Raw genomic sequence first — 22,507 nt, forward strand, 5'->3', positions numbered from 1 at the left:
TGTGTGGGGCAAAGAAGTGCATGAAGTCTCCGGGTGCCATTATAAATGATGGCACCAGTGGGATAGTAGGACGAAGCTCTTGATCCTGTTACTTGGAAAATTTAACAAGGGGTAGATAATGTTGTAGAGGGAGATAAATCTGGGTATGTGTGTGTATGGGATGCCTAAGGGAGATCTTGACCCAAGGGGTCATTTCAACTTTTTTTTTTTCTTTGGCTTGCTATAGGCCCTATAAATACATAGAGGGAAACATAATGGAGGAACCTGGTAGGGACATCAGCAAGTTCATTAACCTGGCAAAAGCTAACTACACCTTGAGGTGTAGTTAATTTTCTGCATTAATAGGTTTAATGCAAATTTAATTTTAATATTAATGAGCCATTATGCATAAATTTTCATGTGACAAAGCTCATTGATATTTTTACTACATTAAGGGTTTTTGTGTTGGCCTTAATATAGCACTTGAAGAAAAGAATGACTAACTTTCAAAACAGACATAGCATCAGACATTTTTCCCCATACACATAAAATGGGGTAAACAATCTGACCCAGTTATTTTACAATCTTCCACGGTAATTAGTGTTTGTTTATAATAATTAGGAAATGCATGGCAGTCCCCCTTTAAAGTTAGTACATGTTTTAGAAATGCAAAATTTAGTGCCAAGTTTTTTGTGTAAAATTTCTGCATTTCCATTTTCAGTTGATTCAGTCTTGGCAACATGAGCTTAAACAGTATCCTAATAACTTGATTTAGACCGTTAACTAGCTATTAAGTTCCTAAAACTAAGTAATGATGCCATAATCTAATTATTGTGATACAGGCTGTGCCGCAAAGTGTTTTCTAAAGATGAACTACAAATTGTGTATTCCCCCAAGCTATATTGCTATAAAGCAGTTACTGGACATTCTTCCCCACTGATATAGTGAGCCCCAGTTCATTCTCAGGCAGTAACTTGAATAAGGTGCGTTTTCAAGTTCCTTTACATTGGGAAAAAATTCACACAACAAAAATATTAAAGCACTTTTTCCATAGACATACTGAATTAAAAGTCAATTTAAAAAAATGAATGAGATATCTTTTTATTGGTCTAACTTAATCCATATCTTGACTAGCTTTTGGGAATCAACACTCCCTTTTTCAGATCATCTGGACTAACAGAAGACAGAAAATGATAGAAATCCCTCGGTGCAACTGGCCCTATGTCTTATTATACTCCTAAATGACATTTTGTAAATAATAAAAACTGTGAGCATGCAGTGGAAAGTAGAGGCGTGCAAATGACTTATAAAAAGGTTTTCCTTCCTTCCCCGGTCCCAGTTTAACAAACCTAAAACTATTCTGCACATTTGTGATATGTTTTCATATATTTTTTGAAAGAAAATCTGCATTTATAGCAAAATTTGCCTTAAACCTTTAGAAAATATGAAACACTTCAAGTTGGTGGATTCGCACTAGATTTGTTGAAGATCCTCCATGGAGTTTTTGTATTTTGCCCAGATTCACTGATTGATTTCCCCAGTGGATCTATGAAAGTTCCAGGTTTATCAAACTTGACCAAGGCTGAAATCTGTGTGGGTTAAGTGCAACTTCATATTGTTTGAACATGTCTAATATCAAAGCTAGATGTTCATCTACTTTAGAAAAGAAATATTACAAAAAGAAGCATCCGACTGACTGAGTGGGGGTTTACACGCATGTGAAATACCCCGAGTGAGTTAATTATGACTAGATATGACCAGTCAGACAATTTTTTAAAAATTGTATATTCTATAGGTACAGCTAATAAATCCATTGTACCATAGTTAAGAGTTTATTTTTCACTTACAATAAATCTAAATATTCTGTTCTGTACTTTCGCACAGGCCTGACAGTGAAAGAGTTTGAAAATTTAACGGCACTCTTAAATGACAAAAACAAGACTGTGAAGCTGAAGTGGTTCTTTCATGGATGTGGGCATCTAGTCTACAATCAATCACTTTATTATCACAAAGGAGGATCAGACACTATTGTCGGGTAAGCTTGGTATACATGTAATAAATACATCAATTACATCAAAAATGGAATTTTCATTTTTTAAATTTTATTTATATGCATGTAAATCAAGAAATACCTCTTGAGATGAAAGAACCTGGAAGCAAAGAAAGAAAGAAATATAATTAAAAATTGCAATTCCATAAATGTTAAAATCCAAATTATAACACGAGAGAGTGCTACCTATTATCTTAACCTTTGTAAAAAAAAAAAACAACCCAGAAAAACCCCAAACAAAACAAGAGAGGATAATTATGGAGTCTGAAGGACAACCTTAAGGGTAAATTTTTAAACCCCGGCGCATGTAAATCCTGGGGTTTATGCTCGTGGCTGGGCCTTACGCGTGCCGGGCCCATTTTCAAATGGGCCTGGCCATGCGTGTAAACCCGGTAAGTGATTAAATGTTGGGGCCTGAAAAGGGGGTGGAGAGGGGCGGGGCTGGAGGCGCCGGTACAGCGGCCATTTGCTGCTGTGCCGGGAAGTGCGTGCCAGCAGAGAGGAGCAGCAACTTAAAAAAAAAAAAAAAAGGTAAGGCAGATTAGGTTTAGGGGGTGGGGAGGAGAGGGGAAGGGGAAGGGAGGTTAGGGTAGGGGGTAGGAAAGTTCCCTCCCAGTCTGCTCCTTAAAATCTACCCCCCTTTGCGCACGGGGAACACAAAATCTGGCATGAAATATCATACGATATTTTCAAAATCGTCATAAATCGGGGGCTCCCCGAAACAGATAGGAAAACCCCACGAAATTGTTCGTGGGGGTTCTCTTATCGTTTTGGGGGAGGGCGGGAAAAATGGCACACAAAAATAACCCCTAAACCCACCCCGACCCTTTAAAACTAATCCCTTAGCTTCCCCCACCCTCCTGACCCCACCCCCCCAAAAAACTTTTTACAGGTACCTGGTGGTCCAGTGGGTGTCCCGGGAGCAATTTCCCGCTCCGTCGGCTGCCACTAATCAAAATGGCGCCGATGGCCCTTTGCCCTTACCATGTGACAGGGTATCCGTGCCATTGGCTGGCCCCTGTCACATGGAGGGAGCACTGGATGGGTAGAGAAGCATAGTTTATAAAATTTTATCATACATGCAGGTTATAAATATTTGTGTAGATCTGCTTGTGGCCATATACACATTTATGTACCGCTACGTGCATTTGTTTGAAAGTTATTTTTTAAAGGTGTATTTTAAGACATGCATGCAGGAGCACATGTATGTGCGTTTGCCAGCTCACGCACATGGATGTAGTGATTTTATAACATGCATGCAGAGGCTTGGGTTTCTTACCTACTGGCACCTTCCTTATGGCCTCCATCTTCCAAGTGTGGTACTGATGCGCCTTGGGGGACATCTAACCATATCTGTAGCAGTTGGAGGAGTCATGGTCTGGGGTCAAATGGTTTTAGCAGACAGAGTTCGTATGAGTGATAGACATGCAGTGCCCATAGATGCAGGCCTTTCAGCTACTTACCACAGGCTTTGTGACCTTGAGCTTTTCTAGGTTCTTCAACATCTTTCTTCTTAAAGTCTAAATCTTCCATTTTTTTAGAATTTAAAACTTCTGTTTGAGGAGTAGCCGAGGCAGCAACAGCAGAACAATTTTAAAGTAGCAAGGCAGATAGCAGCACTAGGCCCCAAAACGTAGAAGAGAGAGAGACAGACTCATCCATGTGTTAAACTTGGACAAAGAAAGACAGAGGGGCTTATGAGGCAGGGAGTACTTGTGGGAACTCCCACGCATGCTCAGTATCGTTATTACTGAGCTCTGAGAGCTGGACCCATGTCTGTGCTGTTGCACATATGTAATGGCTAATTCATATCTGCTCATCAATGAAGAAAGAAAAATTAATGAGGAGAAGCTTTGCCTTGCCACATTGTCTCAAAGTCCCCCGTCTTGGATCCTTCCCCCACTCATCAACCTACAGGTCTCATTTTTAGTAGATGTTCATATATAATTACAGACTAGATTTGATCTGGATTATGTTTGGCAATACTGTTAGCATAGAAGGTACTGTTAAAGAAGTCGGGTGGTTGATCTACTTTAAAGTTGGTCAAAATAACTTACGCTATTTTGAGGTTTATGTTTTGTCTATACTTTTGTACATGTTGCATGTATTTTCTGTAGCCCACCCTGATAGAAGTCAAAGGCAGGAAATCAAATATGGTAATTAAATTTACAGTTGTCTCTGTATTTCACTTGGACTCATGTTGTCAATATAGACTATCTGGGGAAAATAAATTGTAGTGTGGATGAGGGATCTGGTTTTGACTTCTCACATATTTCCTTAATGCCCTGGTACCAGACCTGTTAGATGGTCAAAATGTGCACATCAGGCCTCCTGAATATATAGGGCTGTCACATTCAGCTGGATTCCTATCAAAGCTTTTTTTTGAGAATAGATGGTTGACAACCAATTTACTTTGCTCCTTCAAGGTTTTTGGATGGATTTGTTCCGATTGTCTTCTTCATTCTTTTTTGCCCTGTTGTGTCATATTTTCTTCTAAGCAATCACTGACAAATCTTTTGCACAGTATGTCATTTTTGATTTGCTTGTTTACAGTATTACCCTCTTTACAAGAAATTTACGTTGCTAGTTTCAAGGAGGATGCTTTATGTACCCTGTACCAATCAATACAAATGTTTAAAGACAGATTTCTAAAGTTTACTACATATGTACTGATGTTTTATTTTTAGATTTGACCTCGATACAGAGTCAGTGAAAACACTGAAGATTGAAAATGCAGTGTACCATGGCCGAAACTATCTCTTCTCTAATTCCAAATCGTATTTCAACTTGGCTGCAGATGAAAAGGGTTTGTGGGTCATCTATGCATCAAGTACAGATGAGAATATCATTGTAGCACATATTGATGAAGAAACATTCTCCATCCTTAAGCTTATTAATACAACGTATCCCAAAACTAAGGCTGGGAATGCCTTCATAGCCTGTGGAATTCTGTATGTCACAGATACAAAGAATATGAGGGTAACATTTGCTTTCGATTTATTAAAAGAGAAGCAGGTGGATGCAAGTTTTGACTTACGCTCTTCAACATCGGATCTTGCCATGATATCGTACAATCCAAGAGATAAACATTTGTATGCATGGGAAAATGGCTATTTAATGGAATATCCTGTGCATTTTATGTCAGATGATTAAATTTATTTGTAAATTTGCTTAATTATTTGAGCTACTCTCAGCTGTATAGATCACTTGTTAATAATGCTCCATGCATTTACATTAGAGTAGCCCAGTCAGCTTGGCAAATTGTCTCCTCCTTATTCCATTGTTTTTGCATATCTACTTAATCAGAAGTGTGTCTTTGAATTTGAGAGTACATTTGGTAAGATGTTGGAAATACTGGAGGAAAAACAGTAAATCTAAATAGTGATTTTGTACTAATGAAATGCAATGGACAGAAATAACCTATTAATGACTTATCAAATATTTGACTTCGAAACAGAAGAGGAGCTTGCCAAGATAAAGCAATAATCATAAAAAGTCTAATCTCAAAGAATGTGCTTTCCTAGTTGCATACTCTGTTGTAAAAATGATATATTCTTATTCAGTTATCTTGATTTTTAAGAACTACCACTTTCTGGTCTTCTCATGGTACTTTTAAAATGTGTCAGATACCAAAACATTGGACTGCCAAATTTTAATTCCTTTGTTTTCCTTATTAAAAACTGTGCACAGAACATTTCACAGAAGTTATAAAAAGAATCATAAAATGAAGCAGTGGGCAAAATTCAATCCCCTACTGGTATAAACTCAACAATTGTTTTTCAAAGATGTTTAAGTAATTGCTGGTTTGTTCACATTGCTGTCCTAATTGTAGTTCACATATTTAGATCAGACAAATCACAGTGTAATCCATGGTAATTTTCCAATACATTTTAAATAGGTTGAAATTTTCCCCTCTATATTAATGCTTGTTTTAAAATTACTTACAGTTTGAAGATAACAGACTGGCACCCTAAACTTCAATCTAAATAATGGAACAATAATAATATCTGAATTCATGGTCACACAATAAAACCACCCTTTATTGGCTATGGCCCACCTCTTTTCTTTTTGAGCGTAATTTGGCAATTCATTTTTTTTAATGTAAAAATAATAAAACTGGAGAAAAATCTAGTGGAAAAGGACTGGTGGTTTTCCTGCAAGATTGCCTTCCGTTCAGGTAGCAGTCAGATGCCTTCTGGAAAGAAGTAGGACTTTATTTAATAAAAGGTTTTTTCCATAGGCACAGAATGGGAAATAGTCTTTTTTGATTAAGATCCACAGAAACAAATCTAGATGATCAAATTATTTAGTTCCTAAGATAGTTTACAGTAACATGGAGAAAGCTATTCTGTTTACTAGATACTCATTTTTGTATGCAACCTCAATAAGGCCATGGAAACTTTTTTTTTTTTTTTTTTTAATGTTGTACGGTTCAAAGGAAGCAATGTGATGATGGTGCAAGAGGAGACACACAATGCATGACATTGATGGCATTACTATTTGGAAAGCAAAACCTAGCTGAAAATGAAAAACATGATTGGAAAAAAAGTGTGTCCCCCCCAAAGTACCTCCAGCACTTACGCAACAGGGACAAAATGAAATCACCATGAACTTCCACCGTCACCCCTTTTCCCAATAATTTGTTTTGAGGAGTAGTGGGGAGGTGGCAGAGTACCTGATGAATGCAATTCATCCCTGGAAAACTGCACATTTCCCTCTCACCTCCATTGGTTCTCCCGCCTCTCTTGCATTCACTATCCCATGATGATGTAGTCTTCCTTCCCCTCTCCCTATGCAGGTCCAGTCCTCGTCCCCCTATTCTCATCATTTTCTCCCAGACACCTTCTTTTCATTACATTATTCCATCAGCAATCCTCTTCGGCAGCCCCGTGGAATGCACTTCGTTTGGCCACTCTACCCCACAATGGGTTTCCTCAGCCTGCGATCCCTGTCCATACCTGCAGCCGCTCATGTATTTAGCTTGGCCCTGCAACCCACCACAGTGTGGCTCAAGCTCCTGTCCTCCAGGCCATGTCCTCTGCCTTAGCAGATGAAAGCACACTAATGGAATTGCCTTCTGTTCTTGAGTGTGTGCAGCTGAAAAAAACAGGAATGGACATGGCCAGGCACAGGTGTTCCACAGGATATTTACATAAAGAACACCTAATAATCCCTATCGGGTTTCAGAGTTTTGATGCTTCTTAAGCTAAATATATATACTTACAGACTGGCTACAAAGCAGTTCTCTAGATAACAGTGCTGTTCCTTAGGCGCACGAGAGGCAAGCAGCTTTATTGCAGGAATGCATCCATTTAACCAAATGTAATGCAAAAAGACAGAATGGGAGACCAGATGCCACGAAATAAAAAGAATTTATTTAACTTAGAAAGGTAAAACTCTGACAAATGACATTTACTTTCATTCATATACAGACTTATAATCTTGCACTTGATGCTGCCATCTGAGAAAGGTACATTGAATGCCATTCTGATTTACAGTACAGCACAGACATTGAAAAAAAAAAACAGTGTGTTGGTTAACATTTAAATATACAGACGTTGGTCTCAATATCTTAAGAATGCAATTTTGTTTATAACAGAAAATACATCAAAATATAACATTGCCTACTATATTACAAGCAAACAATATTGAACTCTGCATAGTTTATACAATATGATGTAATAATTTAGATTACCAGTTTCATTAACTATTTACTAACTGGCCACAGGAAGCCCAACATTCATCTGAAAATGTGGCATTGTATATTCTCTATTCGTAAATTTTCATATCTTATTTCATGAAGCGTTATTTTTAGAGAAACTAAAAAAAAAAAAAATGCATTCAAACTAAACTTGACAAAGGAAAGCCCCCCCCTTTCTATTCACTACAAACATTTAACACTCACAGTTGATAGTCCTAATGGGAAGGTAGGTCTTTAGAATATAAAATATAACAGTCAAGAAGAAGATGGAAAAGGAACTGTGCAAAATACAATCTGAAGAGAACACTGCATTTGAAAAAAAACAAACCCCAAACATGTGCAAATTACTAATGGTTTAATAGCAACTGAAAAAAAAACCCCAACCCCCAAACAGCTAGTAGAAAAGATGCATGATAGTGCCACTTGGGTAAGGGTTTCCTTGCACTGTTTGTCCAATATTTGCTGCTCCGGCAGCAGCTAGTAATGCCACGCTCTCTGAGCGTTCTTCATTTAAAGGGTGTTTCTGCAAAATGGGAAATGTAAGCACCATGCGTCATAAAACACAAGTGGCAAGGGGAAGAACCTCTTTCCCCCAGGATCACATCGGAGGCTCTCCCATGGCCCTTTATCCACAGTGCTCGATGCTGCATGACTGGGAACTTCATTGGTGTCTTTACAAATAGGAAAACGGAGATCTGGGCTATGCTTTAAAGAGTGCTAGCCATTATTATTATTATTTTTTTTTTTGTGTTACATGCATAGCCATCCTGTTGCCTGGTACATGAAATGCTCCGAACGGTACAGTGGCTTTAAACGTCAAATTGTAAACCTGACATTTCTGCGTCATTCACGGTATGCGCTGCTGAGGGAGTCACTGGGAAAAGCTGACAAGTCCCTCCCCTATACTGTGCTTCACTATAAACACAGCTGTATTAGGTATAAACAACCACTGGAGTCCATGAGCCTACAGGATGTTGAAGATGTCCGCTGAGATATTAAAAGCATTGGGTAAAACCCGCATTTTCAGCGTGCCATCTGCTCCGCAGGAGAAAATGCGATTGCCTTGTTCTATGTCAATCTGCATGATCCCAGCACCGATGTTTCGGAATATGGACTGCTTGGCGTGTTCATTTTTAAATAAATGAATTAAGCCATGGCCATTCAGCCTCCAAACCTGTGGTAAAAATAAGCAAAATCAGATTTAAAAAAAAACCCCCCAAAAGAACCAACTGTTGCAGAGCAGACTTCTAATTTTAGGGCAATCTTCCGAGCCATTTGTTATGTTAAGATTTGAGTTTATCGCTTCATATTACAACCTGGCCAAGTCTGAGATTGTTGTCCTGTACATTATGGGGCATATTTTAAAAGCTGCGCGAGCGCACATGTACGCCCGATTTTATAAGATGCGCGTATGTTATAAAATCGGGGGTCGCCACGCGCAAGGGGTGAACAATTATGCACCTTGCGTGTGCAGAGCCTCGCTTTCTCCCGTTCCCTCCCAGGCCGCTCCAAAGTATGCAGGCCTGGAACGGAACTTCCCTTTCCCCTAACCCCCCCCCCCCTGTCCTTTGTCTTACCTTCTGCGCCTGCCTCTGGGCAGGCGTAAGTTGTGTGCGCCGGCAGGTGATCCTCCAACACAGCGGCAATGGCCGCACTGTCTGAGGCCTCCGGCCCCGCCCCCAGACCGCCCAGCCCCACCCCTTTTGCAAAGCCCCGGGACTTACACACGTCCTGAGGCTTTAGGCCCGGCGCGCGTAACCTTTTGTAAATCCGGCCCTATACTCTGACACTATTATGATATGCTCTTTAGCATTTTAAACAATATTTCTTTTCAAACAGTACACGTTTTGCTGGCCACTTTGTCTCACCTTCATGTTACCTTCTGCTGAGCCAGTGACAAAGTAATCTTCAGATGGATCCAATGCTAGAGCTTTAATGGCAGAATCATGAGCTTGGAAGCTATGGAGGATTTGCCTCTGCCTGATGTCAAAGATACAGATACAACCTTTCCTGCCTCCGGTGATCAAGAGCTGCTGCTTTGGTGCATACTGGAGCACTGTAGCTCCATGGTCATGGCAAGTGAACCCTAAAAGTTAGGAAAGAAAACAGGAAAACAGACTGAAGGATTTAGAGATTCTACAACATTCTTTTACTTGTCAGCTGGAGTCAATTTACCTACACGTTGGGACGCCAGCACATTTCCAGCAGAAAGCTATTTGTCAGCATAGGGTGCAATTATTTCTATTTGCCAATGTTAAGACAAATATGGCTTAGACTGAGGTTCTGTACGCTCTGGAAAAATAATGGCCCCTGATGAAGATTTCAGTTTGGATTTCGAAACATCTTCTCTTGTTATATTTCTTAATACAGTCTGGGGACTCCATGTGTTAACGGATGTTTACCTGCAGAAAAAAGGCCCATTGAAAATTTCCCCTCCCCCCTCCCCCAAGCAGTGGGGCTGGGGATAGGGCGGGACTATTGAATTACACCTGGGGATTGCATTTTGAAATCCCTGTGCCTTGCTCACTCTGTAATACTTTGCATCTGCCAAGTATGCAGGCATAAAAAATCTTCACAGTGCTGGCCATCATGAGGAGTTTTCTCTTTGAAGAAAATTGGCTTGCAGGCCTGCTAGTACAATGTGTGGAGCAAGATGAAGAAATATCAGAAATATTAAGCAAATACTTCAGTTTGGTGTTCATTAAAGAAGGACAGTTGCTGATTCACAAGACCATGGATGGGAGTGGAGTAGATGCAACCCCGTTTACAGAAGAGAATGTATGGGAAGAGCTAGGAAACCTGAAAGTGGAAAAGGCCATGGGGCCAGATGAGGTACATCCTAGGATTCTGAAGGAGCTTAGAGATGTACTGGCGGGTCCACTGAAAGTCCTGCAATAGATCCCTGGAAATGAGAGAGGTGCTGCATGATTGGAGAAGAGCAGTTGGGGTCCCGCTTCACAAGAGTGGTAGTATGGAGGAGGGAGGCTGGAAACTACAGGCTGGTTAGCCTCACTTCTGTGGTGGGAAAATTAATGGAGACTCTACTGAAGAAAAGGATAAAACTGTTTACAATCCGGTGGGTTGCTGGACCCGAGGCAGCATGGATTCACTAAGGGAAGGTCCTGCCAGACAAATCTAATTTGACTTTTTTTTTGATTGGGTGACTAGAAAACTGGAAGAGCACTTGATGTGATTTACTTGGATTTCAGAAAAGTTTTTGATACGCATAGGAGGCTCATGAATAAAACGAGAACCTTGGAAGTGGGCGCCGAATTGATGGAGTGGATTACTAACTGGTAGATTAATGGTAAATAGAACAGGCTCTGAGGAGAGAATGGCGCTGTACTTCAAGGATCGGTCTTGGGCCCGCTTCTGTTCAATATCTTCGTGAGCGACACTGCAGAGGGGTTAGGAGGAAAAGTTTGCCTTTTTTGTGGATGATACTGAGATTTGTAACAGAGTGAATATGCCTGGTGAAGTAGAGAGAAGATTTGGAAGCTGCGATTCAATGTCAAGAATGCAGAGTTGTGCACCCGGGGTGTGGAAATCAAAAAAAGCTGTATGTGATGGGGGATTAAAGACTATCATGCACAGCGGATCCCTTAAGGCATAAAGAAAAGGGATGGTGTAACATTTGTGCACGGAGGTAACCTGCATGGAGTGGCAGTTGCTGCCATGGGCAGATTGTTGGGCAGACTGAATGGACCATCCGGTCTTTATCTGCCATCATTACTATGTTACTTTGTGCGCTGACCCCGAGTGTCCGGCTTTATCTTTGCTGCATTTATGAGGGACTTTGGCTCGCTGACCCAGAGCTGGCTGCACTCAGATTTCACATAAGGTGCTTGGCTACTGCAGATTATTTCCTAGGATGTATCTTCATAGTTATTTTTATTTTGAGCTCAAATGATGGGCAAGAAGCTAAAAACACATGCCCATATGTCAGTCATCATTCTGCCTCATTTAAATACATTTCAAAGCACTCACATGACCGAATTCCCTACAAAGCAACGAGAAACATAGCATTCTCAAGCTACTGCTACAAAACCTCCAAGGACCAAAGCAAGTTTTAAAGGTGCAGACTCTGGAAAAAATCAGAAGCAGCAGACAAAGTGAATCTCGGGGAAAGAAAAGTTATTGCTGGAGAAAGCAGCTTCATCGCCTTGATCTGGCACCAGGAAACAGGGGGACCATGATCAAACTCTCACACCTTCCTCTAGGGCCCATAGCACCAATATGTCACTAAATGTACTTTCTCAGACAAAGCAACCATTCGAAAACCAAAGCAAAGCAATGCTCAGGTCTGAAAGCAGAAGAGCTAAAACCATAAACAAATCAAGATGATAACTGGGCAAAGTCACTTTAGCCCCCACTGCCTCAGGTAACCCATTTAGGACTGCAAGTTCTGGGTAGGGAGGGGACAGGGCCCATTCTACTTTTATAAAATTTGTTGCTAAGCCCCCCTGGGGTTTAGGTCGCTATAAAAATGCTGAAATAAAGAGGCATCCACGCAAACCACTACCATTAGTGCAAAGGACCCATGTAGTCTGGAAACCTCATGTTAGTTCATCACATTTATATTATTGGTGAGGGCTCAATAAAATATTACAGTCTAAAATCCAGTGTTAAAACATCATTAATACAAGATCTTGAATTCTGCACTACATACGCAGAGTACATGATATACAGGTGGGGCTTGAACCACATTGTTATTCTGCATCTTAATTTCTTTGAACAGCCTTGCAGGTGTCTTTTCCTGACACTCTTTCTTCTTCATCCCTTTTTTGTTTAAATATGGAGGAGGAATCTCATTTGGAAGAAACAGTTTATCTATTTGGCACCAGAAATCAGCTTACAGCCCAGATGTTGCATCTGGCACGCTATTAAAGGGCATTGCCCAAAAATGACACAGATTGCATGCAGTTCTTCACAATTGTTACTGAAATACAGAAAGTGCTGTCTGTTCTCCGATCCCGCAACCCACCGATATGACCGAGAAGATACTCACCGTGGACAAGACAGTTATTAGGTGATGCCAGAGTGTCCCACAGGCAGACATTTCTAATAGATAAAAAAACAAATATATAAATACGAGGAATCCCCAGAACAGTTTTTGAAAGTACATCTATCTTGATTTTGATTTGAAACTCCTTTTTAGCCTTTGCTCTGTATGAAGGGAGGGACTAAAAATGTTTGTGTGTGATTCGGTTTGTGTGCCTGTGCATCCCCCTCCCAATAACTTAACCAAACTGAGTGCAAGTCTAGGGTCTGGGGTGGTCGTGTGCCTTCTCTGGGTTTCAGAGTTTGGGAGCGAGTTGGAGGTGTCGCAGGAAGGGGGCAAAGTGGATAATTTTCCCCATAGGAAACTGAAAGTGGGAAATGAAAATGCTTAGATTTCCAGAACCACTGGGTTGAGATGAATAAAACAGACAGAAGGCATGAGGAACTTTAGTTGCATGGAATAAAGTTAAAGCTGGGGAGGGAGCCATAGCTGGCATCTTTGGAAAACAAAACTGGGGGTTATCTAGAACGTTATACTCTCTACTTGTTATTTTTAGCAACTTGCATTGTCCTTATATGATCTTGCTGGTAGAGTTTTACTGAAAATCACTGCAGTTGTAAGGATGCCACCTTTCATCATGTTACTAGCAATATGCAAGTTGCACTATATATGGATGCAGATATGTGGGAGGACTTTGCATACTAATCTCAGAAATAAAAGGACACAGTTCATTGGGTCTGCTTGGTCCACAAATTTTTTTTTTTTTTTTTTAAACAAGAGACATAAAAAAAAAATCACAGAAATTGTTTAGCACTTCTCTTCCTTCTTTTGGGTTTGCTGATCAGGATTATGGTGGCTGAAGAATGCCACTATTCCAGGGTGGCCAGCTCCAAGAATCACAAACAAATCAAGTTTTCAGGATATCCACAATTAAGTATTGCATGAGATTGATCTGCATGCATTGCCTCTATAGCATGTACGTTTTCTCTCATGCATATTCATTGTGAACATCTGAATAACCAGGCCTGCTTGTGGGTCTTGAGGACTGGAGTCAGCCACTCCTGCGCTTTTCTCTGATCTGCTACAAATTTCTTTTTTTTGGGGCGGGGAAGCATTTGAAATTGCAACTTGGGGGCGATGATTTGCTCATGTGAGTATCACCGAGTGCTGAGATATTGGGTCACTTTTTCCTGGATTGTTATTACCTACTTACATACATTTCAGTTTTACCTTGTCCAGGGCTCCTTACGAGCTAAACATTTTTATTCTATCAAATCCTTCCATGTGGAACAATTTTTTTTTTTTGTTTGTTTTTTTTACTTATCCTCCATGAATTCTCTGTTATTAGCATTGGTTAAGAGCAGCAGGCTACGAACTAGGCAAACCAGGGTTCAAATCCCACTGCTCTCCTTGGGCAAGCCACTTTACCCTCCATTGCGTCAACTTAGATTGTAAACCCTCTGGGGACAGGGAAATGCTTACAGTACCTAAATGTAATCCACTGTAAAGTGCCAAAAAGCAGAATATCAATTAAATAAATATAACTTCAGGAAACAGGCTGTGTCTAAAATGATGCACGGAGATGGCACTACTGATTTTCAGTAAAAATGTTTTTTGCATGTGCCTCTTTTAAGGCTTAGCATGCTAATGTGGTTCAGTGAATGCAAATGGCTGTGTGCAACCACACGTAAGAATACATTATGGTAGAGTGTTGACACGCTAAAGGAAGTACATGCAGTACTCTGGGAAAGCCACTGCTTATCCCTCGGCATACATAAGTCACATGGGATCCACCTACTATTTGGGATCCTGCACGGTAGTTGTGACCTGGATTAACCATTGTTGGAAACAGGATACTGGGCTTGATGGACCTTTAGTCTGACCCAGTATGGTAGGTCTTATGTTCTTGCTTCAGAGGATAAGACACAATGATTTAGCCCTTCAAAAATATAGATTCTATTGTATTCAGGATCTACTTCATTCTCTGCTTTAATTCAGACATATGTATTCTTACACATCCAAATAAATCCAAAATTAAAAAAAATAAATCAAAACAAAAAAAAACAAACTATGGCAAGGTAAGTGCACCAAGGATACCCCAAAGAAATCAGGTAATTTACTTAAACATCTCATTTTCAGAACTGAGAGAAGCTAGGACTGTTGCAAAAGTGATAAAGCACAAATCCAGAAAATTATTGGCCGAGACTGGCTCTTGCTCATACTAATAAATGACAGCAGATAAGGACCGTAAGCCCATCTAGTCTGCCCTTTTTGATTCCCAGGGCAATACAGGAGACCCCAGTTCATCTCTGGCTTTCTCCCACACTTCTTCACACGGGACCCTCCGTGCTTATTCCAGGTTTTCTTGAATTCGAATACTGCTCTTGTTTCTACCACCTCCACTGGGAGGTACTGAGGGGAAGGAAGGGTCATCCAACCCCTGCTGGGAATCCCCCACTGCTGCTCCCTCAATTGTCTGCTTGTGGGGTCACTGGGAGCTGGCTGACCTTGGTGGGTGCACAGTAGCCATGGGCCTACAAGCTCACTAAAAATACCACCAGTGTGCACGTACTGGAGAGGGTGCAAAGTGCTCACCAAAAAGTACACAGTGTCTACTCCAACTTTTCTCCACCCCCACCCCTGAATTAAATGGGGGAAGGGGCATCAATCAACAAAACCCGTTTTTATGTGAGAAAACGTAGCTGTACCCAATATAAAAAGTTGTGATTATTGGTCCCTTTGCTCCTTAAAAGTCTGCTCTCATGCCGGTGTGCGCATGTTATAAGATCGGCAGCCTGTGTGCATATGTGCGCCGGATTTTATAATCCACGCGCAGAAAGGGGGGGGGGGTGAAGTTCGGCAAATTCACGCGGCGATGTATCGAGGCCTTGCCCAGTTCCCTTTCATTGCAGTTGTATGTATGTCACAAATTAGATCTCTAACCAGCCCTTCATTTGGTGACAGAGATCTGTGGATCCCTCCGGTGTAGATGGAAGTATCACCTCCCTTTCTAAGATGACCGACAGCACCTCCTTATTTTTGTATGTAAAAAGTGTTATCCCTTCACCTCTTTCTTCCTTTGCTAACCTTCCTGAACAGATTGTAGCCTGGGATGGCTGTCTTCTCACTGTAGAGCACATTAGATCAGGTCTCTGACGACACATCAAGCACAGGGACCCAGGGAAATAGTCAGGACTGAGTTATGTGGAAAGATCAATATAAACCTGCAGGGGTCAAACCAGAATTCTTTGCCCATGAGAACTAAAATAATATCAAATGTAAAAAAAAATACCTACATGTCTTAGGCTCCGACTCCAAAACGCTGGCAGACATTTTGTGCAGGGTGATCATGAAGCTTCTATCACACTGCATGCAAAATGTTTCCATACTTTAACAAATCGGTATTTATGAAAAGCCATGCTCACAGTTTTATTAAGATGCCTGGATATGAACGCACATCTTTCTTATGAAGAGACAAGTAATTGGTTTTGGTCCTAGGATGTATTAACATACCTGTTGTCACTGGACTGTCCAGATGTGGCAACTAGACTTGAAGAGGTAATAAAGGCAAAATCGCCAGTGGTTTTAGTGTGACACTGCCAACTCTACATTAAATAAAAGGCAATTTTATTAACCAGTCAATAAATGAAAAATCTCTTTTCCTTATATTTCACCATTAATGTCAGAACAGAAACAAAGTAAAAAAAAACCAAAAAACAAACGTTTCAATTTACTTAGCTGAACTTATGAAAACATGGCAACTTAATAATTACATGTTTAAAAGCTGGGCATTAGAAACTCCACCCTTCGTCATCTAAATGTTCACCCTTAGAGGTCAATATTCAAAGCAATTTACACAAATTATCCGTGTTAATGGGCTCTCTGAACACAGCCCTCCTTCCATGCGGTGTGCACAAGGGGGTGCACACGTGTACCTTGCGCGCGAGCCCGAGGAGAGCCCCGATGGCTTTTCCCGTTCCCTCCAAGGCCGCTCCGAAATTGGAGCGGCCTTGGAGGGAACTTTTTTTCTAACCCCCCCCCCCCCACCCACCTTCCCCTATCTAACCCACCCCATCCCTAACTAAATCCCCCCCCCCCCTACCTTTGCAGCGCCATGCCCTAGCACAGGCCTCACTCGACCCCGCCCCCGGAACGCCGCCATGCCCCTGGCCACGCCCCGGCCACGCCCCCGCACCGCCCCTTTTTGCAAGCCCCAGGACATACTCGCGTCCCGGGGATTGCGCGTGCCGCCGAGCCTATGCATAATAGGCTCGGCGCGCGCAGGGGCAGATTTTCTCAGGTCACGCGCGTAGCCTTTGAAAATCTGCCCCTTAATGTTTCTGGTTTAGATTTACAGTGTAATGAATTATTAGTGATTATACTTCAGACCTGCTTAACATTTTTATAATACTAATCTGTTTCTCTATAATAATTTGCAGGATGCCACTTGAGACATCTCAATTCAGGGAATATCATGGACTCATAGGGGAAATGAAAATCCTATAATTCAATCCTAGAAAACAAAGAGCTTTTTATGACATTACCAATCTCTCAAGCAGTTTCAAGTTTTTCTTATGCCTACAACACATCACTCTTGCTGGGCACAACACTGCTTAGAGAAAGCCCTGCACTGCTCCAAGCATCCAATAATAACGTCGCCCCGGTGTCCCTTTTAGATCTGCACTTTTCTACGCTCTGCACATAAGAAAGAAAAAAAATAGTTTCCCCATGTTTTAAAAGAACATTTGTTTGCGGGATGTGACAAATGTTGATTTGTCGCAATCACACCGGTCGATTTTAAAAGCCTTACACATGCCAAAACCGGGAGATGCGTGCGTGTCTCGGATGCAAACGCCACAGGGATTTTAAAAGGCCCGCGCCGAGTGTATCTCCCATTACACGCGCAAAACCTTTTTCTGGAAAAAAAGGGCAGGGCGTGGTCTGGGAGGGGGCATTAGTGGGGCCAGAACTGCACCATAAAGTCTGCGTGTAAGTCATTATGCGCACAAGCGAGCGCCGGGGTCCCCTACCGCGTAACTTTACTTCTGCTATGGATGGCGGGAAAGTAGTGAAATAAAGAAAAATATGGTAGTCAGCGGGGTTTTAAGGCTCAGGGCTAATAGAGTAAAAGGGAAGTGAGTGAGCTAGGGGGGGGGGGGGGGTTAGGAAGTCTGCTCCTTTACTGGGGCGAACTGGGGACAAACTCGAAAAAGAAGTAATTGCGTCAGTTCGCGTATCTAGTAAAATCTCCCTCCCCATTTACGCAAGGAAAGCGGCATTTGCGCGCACATGTGCGTGTCAATATGAAATCGTGCGCACATGTGCGCGTGTATAGCTGATTTTAAACCACATATGCGTATATGCAGATATAAACACGCATGTTTTAAAATCGCCGCGTCCATGTGCGCAGGCCGGCAAACGTGCGCCCACCTCTTAAAATCTACTTCACAATTTTCCAAAAACAAGTCGACAGTGAGAACATGAAATGTAACAGAGAAATTACCCAGAAGTAAGTCAGGTTATGATTTTTTAAAATATTTTGCATGCTTTATTACAGGCACAGGTGAAAAAAAAACCTGTGCCTGTAATAAATTGCAACCGTCAGTAATTATCTGGCAGACTACCAATAAAATAATTTCTTATGTGATGGTCACCCTAGTTATCCCCGACATTCACATTTGTTTACAAGTCTAACCCTATGCCGGTCATCACAGGCTACTACTGTAACCAAAAAGGAATTTGCATGTTTCCCCAGATGACCTATCTGGCCTATATTTGAAATTATGTGCGGCAGTGATCCAAATTAAGGAATGTCCCAAAAAGCTCTACAGTTCACCCGAGATGGGTTTTAAACAGAAAGTGTTTCCAGCTTATTGAATTCAAGGCCAACCACTTTATTGCATTTCTAATTATATTACAGTGAAATAAAGTTTAAAGCTATGTCCATGAAACTCCCTATTTGTTTGGACAGAAAAAGTTCAGGCAGTGAACCAGCAAAGGAAAACATCAGTGAAGTCATCCACAATGTTTGCACATGATCTTGAACTGTCTGAAACTTTATAGATACCCTGACACTTCACTCAGAAAATACTGCCTCTGTGTAGAAGTTTCAGACTTGCTTTATATGACTTACCAGATAAGGTTTTGGATTGGACACCGCTTGATTCACTTGCCAAATACTTAAAAATCCCTCCCCATCAGCAACACCACACTGTAAAAACAAATAAAAATAAATAAATAAATTTAAAAAAAAAACAAACAGTGCCAGAGTCCTTCTTTTAAATCAGCACATGCGACTTATTGAAAATCCTGACGCCAAGCAAGCTGAACACAAAAGGGATGTGCACATTCACTGCTCAATGTGATAACACGGAGATGATGCAACATCCCGCGGAAACGTACTGCGCCTCTTCTGACTTCAAGAAAGCAGAATGTAGGTTACCGTAGCAGCCTGGAGGTTAACATTGAACAAGTCGGTAGCGAGCGGTGAAGTTCTCTGCTTAAAAAGTTACCTGGAAGACTTTAACCAAGATATTCAGCAGAACTTATCCAGATAAGACTTCCATCGAATATCTGGTTATAAATTACCCAGATAACCTGAACCCTGCTATTCGTGCAGACTGACCTGTATGCACACATATAGCCGGAGAGCGCGCAGTATGATGCTGTCTGGAAAAACCCTGTTAGCCTATTCTTGCTTGGCCTCCAGCCCCACCTCCTTTTTTGTCCAAGTCACTTTGTGCACGCTACAGTTTTGTGCACATAAAATTACCCAGATGAGGAGGACATATTTTTAAAGGGGAAGACACTTCTGTCTTTTAAATATTGACCTCTTGCTGTTTACCAGATTATCACAAATACATTCAAATGGCTGGCACTATTTATAAAATGGTACTAAAAGTACACAAGCCAGAAAATTGAAAAGCCATTCCAGGCATCAGGCTTACCTCTAAAAGCCAAGAACAAGCAAGTATAGCTTCATGCAATGGGCCAAAACACAATCCCACGGCAGTCACCCGCCTTTCCAGAACTTTTAAGTCACCCAAAGCTGCACAGAGTGCAGTAGGATTACATTTTAAGCTGGTGCCCACAGCTGTAGTGACTGATTGTTTGCATTTAGGTCCTTTTCTTTGTTCCATTAATAGACAGAAAAGGGAATGCAACCCAGACTTCAGATCAGTGTGATACAGCCATCTCTAAAGGCCTCACACTTATGTGACGATGGTTCATTATCTGTAGCTGGCTCCATTTAGTTCATGTTAAGTACTCCAAATAAAGTCATCCTTGTGAACTGTGTAGCAGAGTCGGCAGTAATACTTAGCCAATGCTTACTGTGCCAGGGTAGATTATGGCATATAAAAACCAACATGGTCCATTCATTCTTCTCAGTTGAGCTTCATGCACTTTGAGATGAATTTTCAAAGACTTGTGTGCATAAAAATTCACATATGCACGCATACATAGCATCTACTCACGCACATGCTATTTTACAAACCTCAAACATATGCACATATATATGCATAAAATGGGGGCAGTCTAGGAGTGTCCAGGGCGGGGCCAATATTTATGTGTATAAGTTGCTATTTTAAAAGACACGCACGCATGTAGATTTGCCAACCTACTGGTGTAATTTTACACCTGCTAATTATCCTGCGAAAATTATATTAAACATATTTATTTTCTACTACTGGCTGGGTAGGAGGTTTGGGAGAACTGATGGGAGTTCAAGACTAAAGAACCAGGAGGGTCTTGATGACCTGGAGAAGTACTGGGAAAACTGGTGGAGTAATTGGTAAAACCGTAATCTCACTTACATGAGCATGTTTTAAAATACACTAATTTAAGCAAGTAGGTCCCACTTTAAATGATAGAGGAGCTGTTCCATCCACTTTATGTGATAAAATTGGCGCATCCATGTGCGCGTGCCAGCAAATGTGCTCACATGTGCGCCTGCGCGCAACTCTTAAAATCTACCTTTTAATTTGGCAAACAGGATGACTTGCTAAAACTGGCAATAGAGTCGGTGTGCCCCTCTTTTAAAATCCCCCAATTTATGCGGTAGAAGCAGTATTTGCATGATTATGTGCGTATCCACTTAAAATTTGGTGCACATGTGCATGCGGCCAGGCTATTTTATAAAATGCACACAAGTTATACAATAGCCACGTCCCTGGGCATGGGCTAACGCATGCGGCACATTTGCGCCCATGCACCGGTTTGAAAGTTACTGTCTTAGTGGCTTGGGAAAGAGATCTAGATATACATTTTGAAGGTTCTGATTGGGATCTTTCTTTTATTGCACTGGGTCAGAGCTCAATCTCCTCTCTTCTGGTGGAGAATGGATATAAGCTTTTATATCACTGGTATTTAACACCGGAAAACTTACACAAGACATATCCTAATTCTTCACCCACTTACTGGAGAGGATGTAGAACAATTGGATCTATGTATCATGTATGGTGGGAGTGTATAATGATTAGTAAATTTTGGGATACGATATACCCAAAGTCCTTAGATATTTTCTATTGAATATTCCTACACCAGATGTTTCTAATGTTACAGATTCTTGTCACACAGTTTGCTATAGCAGCTCGGTTAGCTATTGCAACATGCTGGAAGAAACAGGTGTGTCCTCCAATGGGAATGACCTAGAAGAAGTTACATGTTCCGTTTTATATGGGACAATTAATAACGGCAAGGCAAGATTCTTTGGAAAAATTTACAAAAGTCTGGGAGCCTTTCATTTCCTGATTGCAAGCTAATAGATATTGATCTCTTTGAACTAATATATTCTCAGAATGACAGATATCCAACTCTTCACAAGACAGAATAATGAGGGGAATGTGGATAATCAGAGGTAGGGGGATGATAATATGGAAAATGTTGGAGACTTGCATTATGACTATGTGGTTGTTATAATTGTTTTCTTCTTTGGCATGGTCAATAAACTTTAAATTATAAAAAAAGAAAAAATAAGATGTGCATATAAATTTCCATATGCACCCTAATACTAACTGCCTCCCCCTTCCCATGTTTTTTACCTGACATCCCAATCCTTTTGCTAACACTGTCCTCCATATCTGTCTCACGCATCCCCAAAATCTGTTACAGTGATGACCTCAGTAGGTCATTTCGGGCTTTATCATCTTCAACTTTGTTTCTTACAATGTCGACCCCCAGGCTCATATCTAGATTTGAAATATCCCAGAGTCAAAGTCTGTAGGACTTCCAATGGGGCAGAAGCAACCTGAGAACACAAGGGCCTCGCTGTGATAACCGCCTTCCGTTGTTTACAGCAAGGGATGTACAGCAGTATCTTATCGGGTCACTTGAGCTAATGTCTGTGGATAAAGGACACTATTGTCTTTCTTGCTGCAGTGACTGGTACAGCATGAACATGTCTGCAGAAGCAGCAACAAGGAAAAACAACAAAACCACAATGGTAATATTCAGGGCTTCGCTGCTGACAGCTCTGCCCCAGAGCTAAATGCATAGCCCCAGTGGCACGCAACATTATGACCTAGCCATGCAATGCCGAACTCAAAGGGAGCTTCTGAACTGGCTGTAAGAGAAGGCAAGTAGATAACCAAGCAGGGGCTTGAGTCCTGACTTTAAAAAAAAAAAAATTTACAGCTGAAAATATTTTGGCAAATAAAAAGTCAATCTCTTCCAAATGTGGCTTGAAATGGGTATTATTTCAGAAATGCCACCTAAACCCTCACTCCAGAGAACTTTACTAATTCTACTACTGCTAATACTTAACAGTTCTATAGCA

General features: G+C 41.2%; 2 protein-coding genes across 3 annotated transcripts in view; one reads left to right on the forward strand and one right to left on the reverse strand.

Moving 5' to 3' along the window:
• GLDN (gliomedin) overlaps positions 1-5,726 on the forward strand; it is a 36,761-nt gene extending 31,035 nt beyond the window's left edge. The window contains exons 9-10 of the mRNA XM_029575478.1: positions 1,864-2,014; positions 4,717-5,726. Coding sequence (XP_029431338.1) covers positions 1,864-2,014; positions 4,717-5,182 — 617 coding nt within the window. The 3' untranslated portion in view covers positions 5,183-5,726. The remainder of the gene's footprint in view (positions 1-1,863; positions 2,015-4,716) is intronic.
• A 1,656-nt stretch (positions 5,727-7,382) lies between these two features.
• DMXL2 (Dmx like 2) overlaps positions 7,383-22,507 on the reverse strand; it is a 199,409-nt gene continuing 184,284 nt past the window's right edge. The window contains exons 41-45 of one of the 2 annotated variants that reach the window (XM_029575476.1): positions 18,866-18,943; positions 16,246-16,337; positions 12,739-12,791; positions 9,599-9,816; positions 7,383-8,904 (exon numbers count right to left, since the gene is read on the reverse strand). In XM_029575476.1, the coding sequence (XP_029431336.1) occupies positions 8,695-8,904; positions 9,599-9,816; positions 12,739-12,791; positions 16,246-16,337; positions 18,866-18,943 (651 nt within the window). In that variant the 3' untranslated portion in view covers positions 7,383-8,694. The remainder of the gene's footprint in view (positions 8,905-9,598; positions 9,817-12,738; positions 12,792-16,245; positions 16,338-18,865; positions 18,944-22,507) is intronic. The other variant, XM_029575477.1, reaches the window with a different exon arrangement.

This window comes from Rhinatrema bivittatum, chromosome 13 (genome assembly GCF_901001135.1).
Source record: "Rhinatrema bivittatum chromosome 13, aRhiBiv1.1, whole genome shotgun sequence".
Taxonomy (NCBI): Eukaryota; Metazoa; Chordata; class Amphibia; order Gymnophiona; family Rhinatrematidae; genus Rhinatrema; species Rhinatrema bivittatum.